This window comes from Phacochoerus africanus, chromosome 2 (assembly GCF_016906955.1).
Source record: "Phacochoerus africanus isolate WHEZ1 chromosome 2, ROS_Pafr_v1, whole genome shotgun sequence".
NCBI classification, from domain to species: domain Eukaryota; kingdom Metazoa; phylum Chordata; class Mammalia; order Artiodactyla; family Suidae; genus Phacochoerus; species Phacochoerus africanus.
The window spans coordinates 97,968,231-97,980,993 of record NC_062545.1 but is presented as its reverse complement, the minus strand read 5'-3'; the positions used below and the strand labels follow the sequence as shown (position 1 = coordinate 97,980,993).

The 12,763-nt window shown below is 39.5% G+C and overlaps 1 protein-coding gene across 4 annotated transcripts in view; it reads right to left on the bottom strand.

The window, feature by feature from the left end:
* Positions 1 to 236: 236 nt before the first annotated feature.
* The window catches only part of ARK2N (arkadia (RNF111) N-terminal like PKA signaling regulator 2N), an 80,054-nt gene continuing 67,527 nt past the window's right edge, over positions 237 to 12,763 (bottom strand). For 3 of the 4 annotated variants that reach the window (XM_047764166.1, XM_047764159.1, XM_047764175.1), the window contains 2 exons: positions 10,286 to 10,412; positions 237 to 609 (listed from right to left, as the gene is read on the bottom strand). In XM_047764166.1, the coding sequence (XP_047620122.1) occupies positions 420 to 609; positions 10,286 to 10,412 (317 nt within the window). In that variant the 3' untranslated portion in view covers positions 237 to 419. Of the gene's footprint in view, positions 610 to 6,624; positions 6,692 to 10,285; positions 10,413 to 12,763 lie in introns of those variants that run through there. The other variant, XM_047764170.1, reaches the window with a different exon arrangement.

The following is a 12,763-nucleotide window of genomic DNA, read 5'->3' as shown; positions in this document are numbered from 1 at the left end:
AGTGCCAATGGGTGGGCTGACAGTGGTCAAGTCTAGATATTAATCTTATCACACAGAAAAATAAATACAAGATTCAAAAACTGAAATCCATTTCACCTGGTAATTAGAATATTATTCTAAACAGAAGGTAGAGTTTCCTAAGATTGAAAGTCACCAAATAAAATGAAGTTGTCTAATAACATTCATCATTCTCATATTCCTACTGAAGGAAAGAAGAAAAATTCTTTTCTCTGTGATAAGTTATTTTCCTAAGTGACTTCTTTTAATTTAAAAAAAAAAAGGGGGGGGGCAATTTTCCATGAGTTATACAATGCCACAAACAGCTTCTGAGGCTGAAGCTATGACAATGAACTTCCATGTCACAAAGAGGAGGAGGAGGAAATTGAAGGGAACAGTGCAGGAAACACAGTGACATTGTATTACAGTAGGTATTTACGTCTACTATCCTCATCCAATGTAAGGTCAACAACTTCTGCAGGCGAAGCCCAAGTCTGCTGGGGAGTCACAGCAGTCCATGACTGTGTTTGCCGGGTGCTAACATACTGTGTGCCAGAACCATGCTTCCATGAAGAAACACTCTGAATCACACCTCCTCGAGGATGGACACACCTGCAATTGAGATGAGGAGCAAAAGCACGGTTAATCCTACCACAGGAAAAAGAGAAGACAAGATAGCTTCAACTGTACCGATCAATACCTTTACTAAGATAAGCCTACTCTGCAAGTTCGTGAAACCCACAACCAATATATCCTTCCCCCTTTTCCTTCTTCCCTCCTTGTCTGTCTGTCTCCTCACTTCTCTCAGGTTAGCCGAAAAAGACCAAGGGTCTTGTCTCAGCCACAAACTCCTGAGTTATGTCTAGATCTGTTATAAGATAATGAGTAAGTTCATGTTTCTCTGAATTCACTTAAGCCTCTGAGGTCCTCAGGATAGGGCAGTATATAAATCCAGAGCAAAATTAAGATATCCAGACAATCTTAGTCTGAGCAAATGAAACAGTAAGAAATACAGGTGACACAACTTTGTAAATTAACTATACTTCAAAAAAACTTTAAAAAATGGGAAGAAAAAATTACAGATAAAACTTGTTCTTAAAATAAGTTCTGTGCCATATTTGGTAATAATACCTTCATAAACAGGAACAGTAATACCCCTTTTACATGTCAGATTTCTAAGTACTAGGTCATGAGTACTAGATCAATTTCCTCATCCTGAAGGTTCACAACAGAAACAGTGGAAGCAGCAAGGCTGAAGTTCTCATTTTAGATTCTCTAAAAGTGTTCTATCAGAGGGACAGAACTGCTTTGCTGACAAATCTCACCAAGAGTTCACTGGGAGAAAACTGTTTCAGAAACATCTAAATACTGAATTATACATTCCAGTCACATGATAGAATTGTGAACCTCTAGGATGAACCACTGAGTGAGTTTTGATTCAAGTGAGAGGTAAGCAGGCAGCTCAAGCTATCAGTGCCCCTTATGTCCTCACATCTAAATTACAGATGAGGAATTCCCACTGTGGTGCAGCGGGTTAAGAATCTAACTGCAGCAGCTCAGGTCACTGTGGAGGTGCAGGTTCAATCTCCAGCCCAGCACAGTGGGTTAAGGATCTGGCACTGTCACAGCTGTGGCATAGCTTGCAGCTGTGGCTCGGATTCAATTCCTGGCCCAGGAAATTCCAAATGCCGTACATACAGCCATAATAAATAAATAAGTATATGTGAATGTGTGTGTGTGTGTGTGTGGGTGTATACGTAACAGGCAGGTCTCTATGCAGCATATGTGATAAGTGACAAGTGGCATGATTCTGGTCACATTAACTACTACAATGGACCTTGAGCAGCTGTTCTGACAACCTGTACACAGTGAATGACACTGAGTCATTTGAGGACTCCAGCTCTGATCCCATGCTACCTCCATCACCAGGTTCAAAAGAAAACATGAGAGGACCAATGGAAAAGGTTTAGCTGCAGAAATGCCCCTAAAGGCCCTTAAGCTCATGGGAAAGGCCCTGTTTCTTCAGAGGCTATCCTGAAAATGACTCCCTGACCAAGAGGTGCCAAAAACAGAGCCCTCAAGGCCAGAGTAAGGATAGAATATAGATTTGTTACAGTACCAGGGGCCATCATCTTTTCAGAAATGGGCTAAGTAGCAACTAACCCACATTAGAGGCTACCACATTTTTTAAAGATTAGCTAGTAAAAAGCATTTAAATAAGACACATAAAGTCCAAAGTCTAATCCAAATCTGTCTAATCCACTAAATATACTCAAATTAAATGATCAAGTGGTCATGGAAGAATGTCACCAACGGAGTCTGTTCAAATTTTAAAGAAATGATTTTTGATGACTAATGGCAAGAGAATACTTAATCAAGTTTAGATTAAGCAATTTCTCCTCATTTGACAATAACAGCAGGCCTATGAGATAGATGTGGAAATTATTACCCATACTCTGACAGGGAAACTGAGGATTAAAGAGGTTACATGGTTTGCCCAAGGCCATACAGTTTGAAAGTGTAGGTCAAGGAACTTCAGGCTAAGTGTGATTTCTGGTCTAATGCTTTCTACAACATCATTTTGTCACTTTACAGATGTGATTAAATTGGGTAAGGCAAACATACTAAGAGTCAGAAAAGTGAAAAGACAGGCCAAAATCAATTAATTTAAAACTATAAAGTTCTTCAACAGTTCAAAAGCTCATCTGTATAAGTAGTAATTGAAGTAAAGACGGCTAGAAACTTAGAAAAATGCAGAGAATAGTGGCTACCAAAAAGTCAATGTAATCTTTGACAGAATTCCTAGAAATAACTCTGCAATAAAAGTATATTTAGTCCCAATTGTTACCCTTCACTGCTCCCTAAGTATCATACAAAGTAAATCAGGACATAAGGTAAGAGCTCTAAAAGGGATCTAATCCAATCTTCGCATTTTGCAGAAGAGAAAACCAAGACTACATGAGAACTGTCCAGGGTCCTAAGAAAGTAAAGCACAGAACCAGAACAAATTCAGGTCTCCTCTGGAGAGTTTATTTCCAACTAAATAACTGTATCTTTCTCAGGCTACACCTGAAGTACTACATACTGTGTTTGATAGTAAGGAGCCTGGCCCCTGGGGGCCATTCAGTACAGATCAAAGCAGATTCTAAAGTGTCCAGAGGAGGAGAATGAGAGGTTTAGAGACGGTATTTACTAATAAAGAGAGTACAGAAGATGAGGCACTTCTTCAGCTACCTAAGTTAAATCACTTCTGTAGTTACGTCACAAAGAATTCCAGTTACCAGAGTCCACATTGTGCTACTTTAAGCAAAAAAGGAAATTTACTGGAAAGATACTCGAGCACCTCCAAGAACCTAAGGATGACAGAACAACTAGGTCTCACTCATTTGACCCAAGCCCCAATTTTCTTCATCTGTTTCTCTTCAAAATTTTAGATTCTCGGAGTTCCCATTGTGGCTCAGCGGTAATGATCCCGACTAGTATCCATGAGGATGCGGGTTTGATCCCTAGCCTCACTCAGTCAGTTAAGGATCTGGCGTTGCCATGAGCTATAGTGTAGGTCTCAGACGTGGCCCAGATGCGGCGTGGCTGTGGCTGTGGTGTAGGCCACTGGCTGCAGCTCTGATTGGACCCCTAGCCTGGGAACCTCCACGTGCTGTGCATGCGGCCCTTACCAAAAAAAAAAAAAAAAAAATTTTTTTTTTTTAGATTCTCTGGAGAATGTGATGAGCCCAGCTTTCCAGTCTCCTATTAACTGCAACTGGAAGGGCAGCTGCCAAAGAAGGGAGAAGCACCATGGAAAGCAGCTCCTCCACCTGTACAGAGATCTTGAGACCAAAAAAGAACCATGATTCAGTTTCTAGAAGGCAAATTTTGGATGACCATTACTACCCAACAAGTACAGCCAATAAAAATGGAACAATCTGCCTTCTAAACATTCAAGCAATTGCTGGAGCATCTGTCAAGAATCTTAAAGAGTACTGTAAGATGACTTCTAAAGTATTATCAACTTCAGTAAGATTTTGAATACAGGCAACTTCTAACTACTGTTAGAAGTCAGGTTAGTAGTTACAGGTGGCAGGGGCAGGGGTTGTGACTGAAGGTAGCACAAGGAGGACCTCTGTACCTCTGTTACCTAAGCATAGGTACACTTAACAACTTTTCTCTGTGTTGTAAGCCAAAAAAAAATTCAAAAATGTTTAATGATTTAATGACCTCAACCACCTTGACTAAAATGGCAGCTAGAAGATGGATGAGAACAGAATAAGGTTTTGAACACTTTTTTTTTTTTTTTGGCTACCCAGAAGTTCCTGGGCCAGGGATCAGATCTGAGCTGCACTGTGGACTATGCCACAGGTGTGGCAACACCGGATCCTTAACCCACTATGCTAAGCCAGGGATGGAACCTGCATCCCATCACTCCCAAGACACCACAGATACCATTGTGCCATAGCTGGAACTCCCATATTTCTTTTAAGTATGGGGGAAAAAAGGTCAAACCCTTTTATAAGATGGTACATTACAGAATAACGTATATCAGATAAAGAGGGGAAAAATCGGAGTCCCCATCATGGCTCAGTGGTTAACAAATCCGACTAGGAACCATGGGGTTGGGGGTTCAATCCCTGGCCTCAATCAGTGGGTTAAGGATCCGGTGTTGCTGTAAGCTGTGGTGTAGGTCTCAGGCTCAGCCTGGACTTAGCATTGCTGTGGCTGTGGCGTAGGCTGGCAGCTGCAGCTCCAATTAGACCCCTAGCCTGAGAACCTCCATATGCCACGGATGCGGCCCTAGAAAAGACCAAAAAAAAAAAAAAAGAGAGAGAGAGAGAGGAAAAATTCAGGAGGAAATGGGACTACCACGATTGCTATAAATCCCATGGAGATGCATGTAAAGGATGTGAGACACAACTGTGTAAGGCAACTAACATAAAATACAGCATCATGTATTATTATATATCCTTTTTTTTACTATTAAAGATCTGAGATGGGAACATATTCAGGCTGTTTTATAACTGATCTAATCAGATTCTAGCGCAGATACAAGCTTTTTCTCTCACAAAATACTTAATCTGTATATGAATGGCAATAGGGCTGCACATATTTTGAATCTTATAACCAAGAAAAACTGTTTAGACCTCAGTTCAATACCCCATTCCCTCTCTGAATCCACTACTTATAAAGAGTTAATTTTGACAGAATAATTTCCTGTTCTTCATACACTAAAACCAATAAAAGAGAGAGTTAAGAGTAGAAAAGAAAAAAAAAAAACACAAAAAGAGGGCAGTCTCTGATGATCAGCTGTTGACATAGTTACCTTACTATTCTAAGAAAACAACGTTAAAAATTAATCATTTTTGCCCTCATTTACAGATCCTGAAGGTGACCTCTTAGGTAAGATTCCTATTTATTTTTCCTAACTAAAGATGAAGTGAATCCTTGCGGCTTCAGGGAAAGGCTCATCTGCCTTCCTTGCTTTTTCACGGATCTAGGAAACAATGAATCTTAAATGCCAAAGCCTTCTCAGAGTTCCCATTGTGGGTCAGTGGTAATGAACCCGACTAGTATCCATGAGGATGTGGGTTCGATCCCTGGCCTCACGCAGTGGGTTAAAAATCTGGCATTGCTGTGGGCTGTGGTGTAGTTTGCAGACACATCTCGTATCCCATGTTGCTGTGGCTGTGGTGTAGGCCAGTAGCTATAGCTCCAATTCGACTCCTAGCCTTGGAACTTCCATATGCCACGGGTGCCGCCCTAAAAAGCAAAAAAAAAAAAAAAAAAAATCCTTCCCATCAATTCTTCTGATGAGGGGTGAACCAACATTAACCAATAACCACAAGACTGAGTGAAAGGAGGTTTAAGGGTCTGATTATTCATAAAAGCTTCAGAGAACGGGTACTGAAGAACTGTTCCAACACAGTTCCATAACATAAAGATCTATAATACCATAGGCATTCATCTTCCTAGGGCAATTACCAATGAGGCTCATAAAAGAAAAGAAGGAAAAAGGACCAAAGATAAAGGAAAATATTGGCAAGAGGGCCATACGTTAAAACTTCTGGTAAAATCAAGTGGGCACAGAAGAACTAGAAATATTTGAAAAGTTTCCATGTCATTGGCAAAGAGCATCTTGTGAAACTGGACTGTCCAAAAATTAACACCTGGAAATGACATTTAGGTAATGTCAGGAGTACATCACAGCAATCCAAGGCAGCCATAAAAGATGCATCCAACTATTAGTTGAGAAAGCATGCTTTCTGGTCTATGACTAGAAGAAAAATGGAAACTAAGTGAACACATCAAAATCCAAAAGGAATGAGCAGGAAAATATATCAGCATGCCAAAAAGAAAAACAACCATTTTTTAAAAAGCACATACAACTAGAATTACTGAGTGTAAGGGTCAAACAAAACAAAATGCTTCCAACAGGGAAAAATGGCACCCAGAGCAAGTCAGAGCAATCCCAATCCCAAAGAGAATGACTCAAGGATCACGTCTGAGTGTTTTAAAACTCTCAGAAAGGCCACAAGGTAGAACACCAAGAAGAAAATTAAGAACAGGACAACTAAATCCAAACAAAACATCTATGCATGCAAATCAAATTAGAACAAAAAGATGTGGATCAAAACCTAAAACCTTCTTCCAAGCGATAACCCTGCCAGAAGCCCATCAATACTTCATAACTGCAACCCTAGACCTGTAAAAGAAATAAATTCCAGATGAGATACGGGCAGCCAAAGGGGCAAGTCTGAAGCAACCAACAAGAAAGCCTTTCCCCCCTCTTGCTTCTCAGCTTTTTAATCTCAACTTTTGAAAGATTACCATGCTCCTTCTAAAGGAAATGCTGAAAAATTTTTCTGAAAGACACAGCAGAGTCAGTAGGATTTACTCAGACCTAGACCCAAAGACCAAAATAAAAGATCCCCTCAAAATGATACAAGAATCCATACAAAGTACTCCAAAAAAATGTGTCAACTCTATATGCCATTGCATGAACTGTTATTAACCACCACTGAGGTTTCAGGATGGATCTGTCACTTTCAAGATATGATTTCCCCAGGATTCAAACTAAATGACCAGAATAAAACACATTGTTATGCTTCAGAGCCTGTAAGAAAAAGTCCTTGAAATTAATGTCAAAGCATGTTATTTAAAACGTACCCAAAATCACCTGACTTAGTTAAGAATGAAACAAATATGTTTATAGAGTAAAATGACAATCTGGAGAAAAGTCTTTGACAAGTTCAGAGAAGGGTGTACTAGAGATCACATGTATGTATGTATGTATGTATGTATGTATGTGTGTGTACATGCACAGGTCCTGAAAGTGAGAAACTCAGAATTTAAGTTTCCAAATTTTAACAGAAATATAATAATTTCAATTCTATATACCAAAAATATTGGTAGAAAAAGTAGCCCAAGATTCATTACGGAAGGAAAGTTGAACAAAGAAGCTGAAAGGAAGGGCAGCACATGTTACAGCATTTCTAGGCATGAGGAGACAATAAAGAAAGAAGAGTTGGTAGGAGTTAATAGAGAACTGGGGCAAGTGACATGTCTCTCCCAGCAGAGTAAGAGATTAGATAGACAATACAGGTAATTACCTATTCTTTCCTACTTAAGTGGGAACACATGACTAACAGTGAATTAAAATTTGAAATGTAAATCAAGAAGAAGCCAGTAACTGGATAATGTGCTCCTGGCACAACTGAAGATAATTTACCCAAATCAATAATTTACCCAAATCAATCTATTGGTCAATAGGTCGAATATATAGCTGTGTGTTTTTGTTTTTTGTTTTTGTTTCCACTTCCTTCATGTGGAGGTTCCAAGGCCAGGAATCAAACCTACACCATAGCAGTGACTCGAGCTGCTGCAGTGATAATGCCGGATCCTTAACCCACTACACCACATGAGAACTCCCAGAATAAGTTTTACAGTAAAGAGCCTGAAATGAAAAATACTATAACATTTTAGAAACATCCTGACATGGGGCTTAAAAGTATAATAACTTACAATAACTAATGCCTTCTCTATTTATACAGTGATGAAATAAACTAATGGCAAACATATGCTTAAAAGTAAAGGAAGAAGTCAAGAGTTCTTCTACCTTCTTAATTTTGATGGATAATTTAGCTTGAAGAGAATAGAATGAAAAGTGAAGAGAACTTCACTGGAAAAAGTTTTGATTAAGGCAGAAAAAAGAATAAGGCAAAGGAAAGACTAAAGAATGAAAATTCTCTCCCACCAGAATAGAAGAAATAACTATTTAGAAAGACAATGAAAAGGGAAGCCGCCATGCAGGCATACTTAAGGCATGTATACAGGATAGAGGATAAAATGCCGGGACAATACCATTACTGATAAAGAGAACCAGCCCCTTTGGACAAGATGGTATGTTAAGTTATGACTTAACTCTACATCCCTAAAGTCCTAATTGGTTAACGAATAAATGCTCTCAGAAAGTATAATCAGTTTTCCTTAGAAAAAAAAGGTATCCTCAATTTATGTGCATGCGTATTTTGCCCTCACTCTCCACTCCTAAATTGACCTTTTAAATAAACAACAGAAGAAATGCTGGTGAATGTTTTATTACCTTGCTAACGAAAGATTAAAATCAGATCTAAAAATAAGGTCAGATACTATGTTATATACCTATTTGGGGAAATCACAAAATCAAAACTTCACTCATGTGGCATAAGAGAAAAACTGTTCACTATATAGAATACAGATTTTCCAAAGTCTAAATTTTGTCGCGCGTGCGCGCGTGTGTATGTGTGTGTATGTGTGTTAAACATTCCTCTGAGAAGGCTGCACCTAATTCTTATGACCATTATCTTAAAGCAAGAGTAAGTTTTTTCTGCAAAGGGCTAGACAGCACATATCTTTGACTCTGAGGGCCCTAAGGTGTCTGATGAAACTTTTCAATTCTGCCACTGGTGTGCACTGCAAAATAACCACAGACAATACATAAGTGAACAAGCATGGCTCTGTTCCAACAAAACTTTATTTACGGATAAATTCTATTTGAATTTTATATAATTTTCACATGTCAAAAAACATCAGTCTTCTTTTGATTATTTTTCCTTAACCATTTAAAAATGTAAAAACCAGAGTTCCCATCGTGGCGCTGCGGAAATGAATCTGACTAGGAACCATGAGGTTTCAGATTTGATCCCTGGCCTTGTTCGGTGGGTTAAGGATCTGGTGTTGACGTGAACGTGAGCTGTGGTGTAGGTCGAAGATGCGGCTTGGATCCTGAGTTGCTGTGGCTGTGGTGTAGGCTGGCAGCTGTAGCTCCAATTCGACCCCTAGCCTGGGAACCTCCATGTGCCACGGGTGCTGCCCTAAAAAGCAAAAAAATAAATACATAAATAAAAGAAAATAAAAAATAAAAATGTAAACACCATTTTTAGCTCGAGGTCCATATAAAAACAGGCAGCAGGCCAGATTTGGCACATGGGCTATAGTTGGCTGACCTCCTACCTTAAAGAATGACAAGGTTCATAAAAGTAAAATTTTCATACTACTATACTACTAATTTGATGTCTTGTGGCTTTTTTCCCCCTGAATCACATGAACATCACTAGAAATCCACTATTAGGGAAGTAACCTGCAACTTTTCATGAAAGACAAGAAGTGCTCTAGGAAAGAGGTATGATGTTAAATGCAGATTTCCCAATTATTTGCTCCCAATACAATTAAGATAAAGTGAAAGGCAAGAAAATATGGATGGGGGGGGGGATAGGGAGGGAAATACATTAATACTTATGTCATAATAGGAAAAAAAAAATCTGTCAAGCCATCTAAACATTTGCTAAAAATAAGAGAAAACTATGAGTTCTGGTTCACATACATGTGCGGCTGAGATAGTCTTTTTTTTTTTTTAAATGTTATGGCAACACCCACAGCATATGGAAGTTCCTGGGCCAGGGAACGAATCTGAGCTACAGCTACAACCTACACCACAGCTGCGGCAACCCCAGATCCTTTAACCCACTGCACCAGGCTGGGGACTGAACCCGCACCACAACAACCTATGCACAGCAGTTGGATTTTTAACCCACTGCACCACCACAGGAGGAATTCCCCAAGACATTCTTGATATAAAACAATATGCAACACATTCTGAAGCTCATTATGCATTTAATCAAAACATATTTCTTAAACCACAGGAAGCTCCCACTCTTCATGCCAGTAATGCCATGAGGCCTACCATTGTCTTCTCTGTTTTCTGGTTAAAATAAAATTCACAATTTAAAATATTAGAATACTCCAATTAATATCCTACCTTGCATGTTCCTGAACTCCCACAATCTCTACTTCACTATCTGAAGAGGCAATATTAATTTCTTCATTGAGTGGTGCATTGCCAGCAGGTGTTTTGTCACTTGCTAGGAATCCTGGATCCAAATGACCTGAGAGAGAAGGGGGAAAAAAATAAGCACTACATTTTGACTCCTTACCAGCATCAGAAACAACCCATTGACAGATTTCTCATTGCATTTTAATCACTGAAGTGGAACTGCCTTGTGAGAGCTTGCCTCAGCGAAACTGTTACCTATGTCAAATAAGCCAGGGTGGTGTTCTACTAAAAAATAAATTAAACAGAATAACATGTTCATTGTTAAAAGAATGTTCAAACAACACAGAAGTACATAAAAATAAGAACGTCACATCTCCCACTTTCCCTTAAAAAAAAAAACTTTGGAGTACTCTGACAAATATGTACAAAAAAAAAAACTCTGGAGTACTCTGACAAATAAGTACATCTTAAACTGCGGTAATAGTTTACGTTACTCTGTAATGTTTTCCGCATTCAACTCTAGTCTGCTTTTAAATGACCTGAAAGACAGGTCTGTCACCACTTAGAGGTTAATGGGGTTCTCTACTGATTATCATTTTAATAGAATAAAATTCTAAACCAAAAAATCTCAAAGGTACAAATGGAGTAAACAACAGAATCATTAATATCATATTTATACTGGGATGCCTTATGAAAGATTTAACAATTTTCCCTAAAGGAATGTAGACTTGACAAAATCATACCCGAAACCACATCTAACAGGGAAGGATAGAAGCTAATCACAATTTTTGCTCTAAGCAACTGAAACATAACTTGTATGTTGCTGATAGTTCTCATTAGACAGAAACAAACCACATACTCTGGAAAGCAAAACAGTTCGTGGCACTGGAGCATGTTAAGAACTTTTTCACAAAGGTCTTCATAAAGCACCTATTCCTTGGTGCAATAAAACATATTTTCCAGCATTACAGAAAACATGAGCTTCACAGAATTGTCTCTCAGTAAGGGCTAATGGCATAGCATCAAAGTACACAGTTCTATAAACAATTCTAGCAGGAGTTAAATTCAGCCTATGTACCCAGCTCTTGAATGCTGTAACTTGAAAGGATGAATTTTAGAATATTTAGGTGTAAATATGGAGTAAACACAGTTGCACTAGTTATAAGTTTTCATTTACTATTTAAGGGGTATTTTTATTTAAATACATTGTCATGTGATACAAAATTATTTCCCATATTTAAAAAAAAACCCTTTGTGACACCTCTTAAAAACCAAACAAGTTAAGATTTTATACACACAACTCTCTCCTCCTCCCTCTCACCTCACTCATTCCAATACTTCAAGGTCATTGAGAAACCTTATACTTTTCATTACTCCTGCCAATTTTTAGTGTAACCTTTTTGGAAAATTATGGACAGTCCCAAAGCAGAAGCCTTACGATATTTACACTCTCTGACCCTATAATCCCATCTCTGAAACTTTGGCCTAAAAGAAAAAACTTTAAATAAGCAAAATGTTCTGATATCAAAAGACAGCCGCTACCATGCTATGTAGAAACTTGGGAAAAGTGTATATATAACATACAAAAGTGTTACACGTAACACTATAAAAATAAGTAGGAGAGGACCAAGTTCGAGAGATTTAAGACGGCAGAACAGAAGGCCTGGAGCTCAACTTCTCTCCTAAAAACAACAAAATTCACAACTAAAAGCTGGGCCATCTCCACCCAAATGGACCTGAAACCTTAAAAAAGATACCCTACTCCAGAAGAAAAAGAGGAGGACACATCAAGAGGTAGGAAGGGCGATTTCACAATATAAACAACCCCATACCTCCCGGGTGGGAAGCTCCACAGACTGAAAACTAACTGGTTCACAGAGACTCACCTACAGGAGTGAGAGTTCTGAGCCCCACATCAAACCCTCACAAGCTGGGATCTTGCACTGGGAGAAAGAGCCCCTGGAGCATCTGGCATTGAAGGCCAATGGGGCTTGTGCCCAGGAGCTCCACAGGACTGGGGGAAACAGAGACCCCATTCTTAAAAGGCACACACGGACTTTCACGTGCACTGGATCCCAGGGCAGAGCAAGGTCTCCATAGGAATCTGGGTCAAACCTGACTGCAGTTCTTAAAGGTCATCCTGCGAAAACAGGGGTGAATGTGGCTTGTTGTGAGGGAGGGACATTGGAAGCAAAGCTCTTGGGAATATTCAGCAGCTGCCTTTCTCTGGAGGTGGCCATTTTGGGAAAATCTGGCCCCACCCATCAGTCAGTGCTGAGAAGCCCCAGGGCAAACAACAATCCAGGTGGGATCACAGCCCCACCCCTCAGTAAACAGGCTGCCTAAAGACCCCTCAGGCACACAGCTGCCTTTAAGCCCATCCAGAGACTAAGCCCCACCCACATAGGGACTAGAATCAGCTCCACCTACCAATGGGCAGGCATCAGTCCCTCCCCTCAGGAA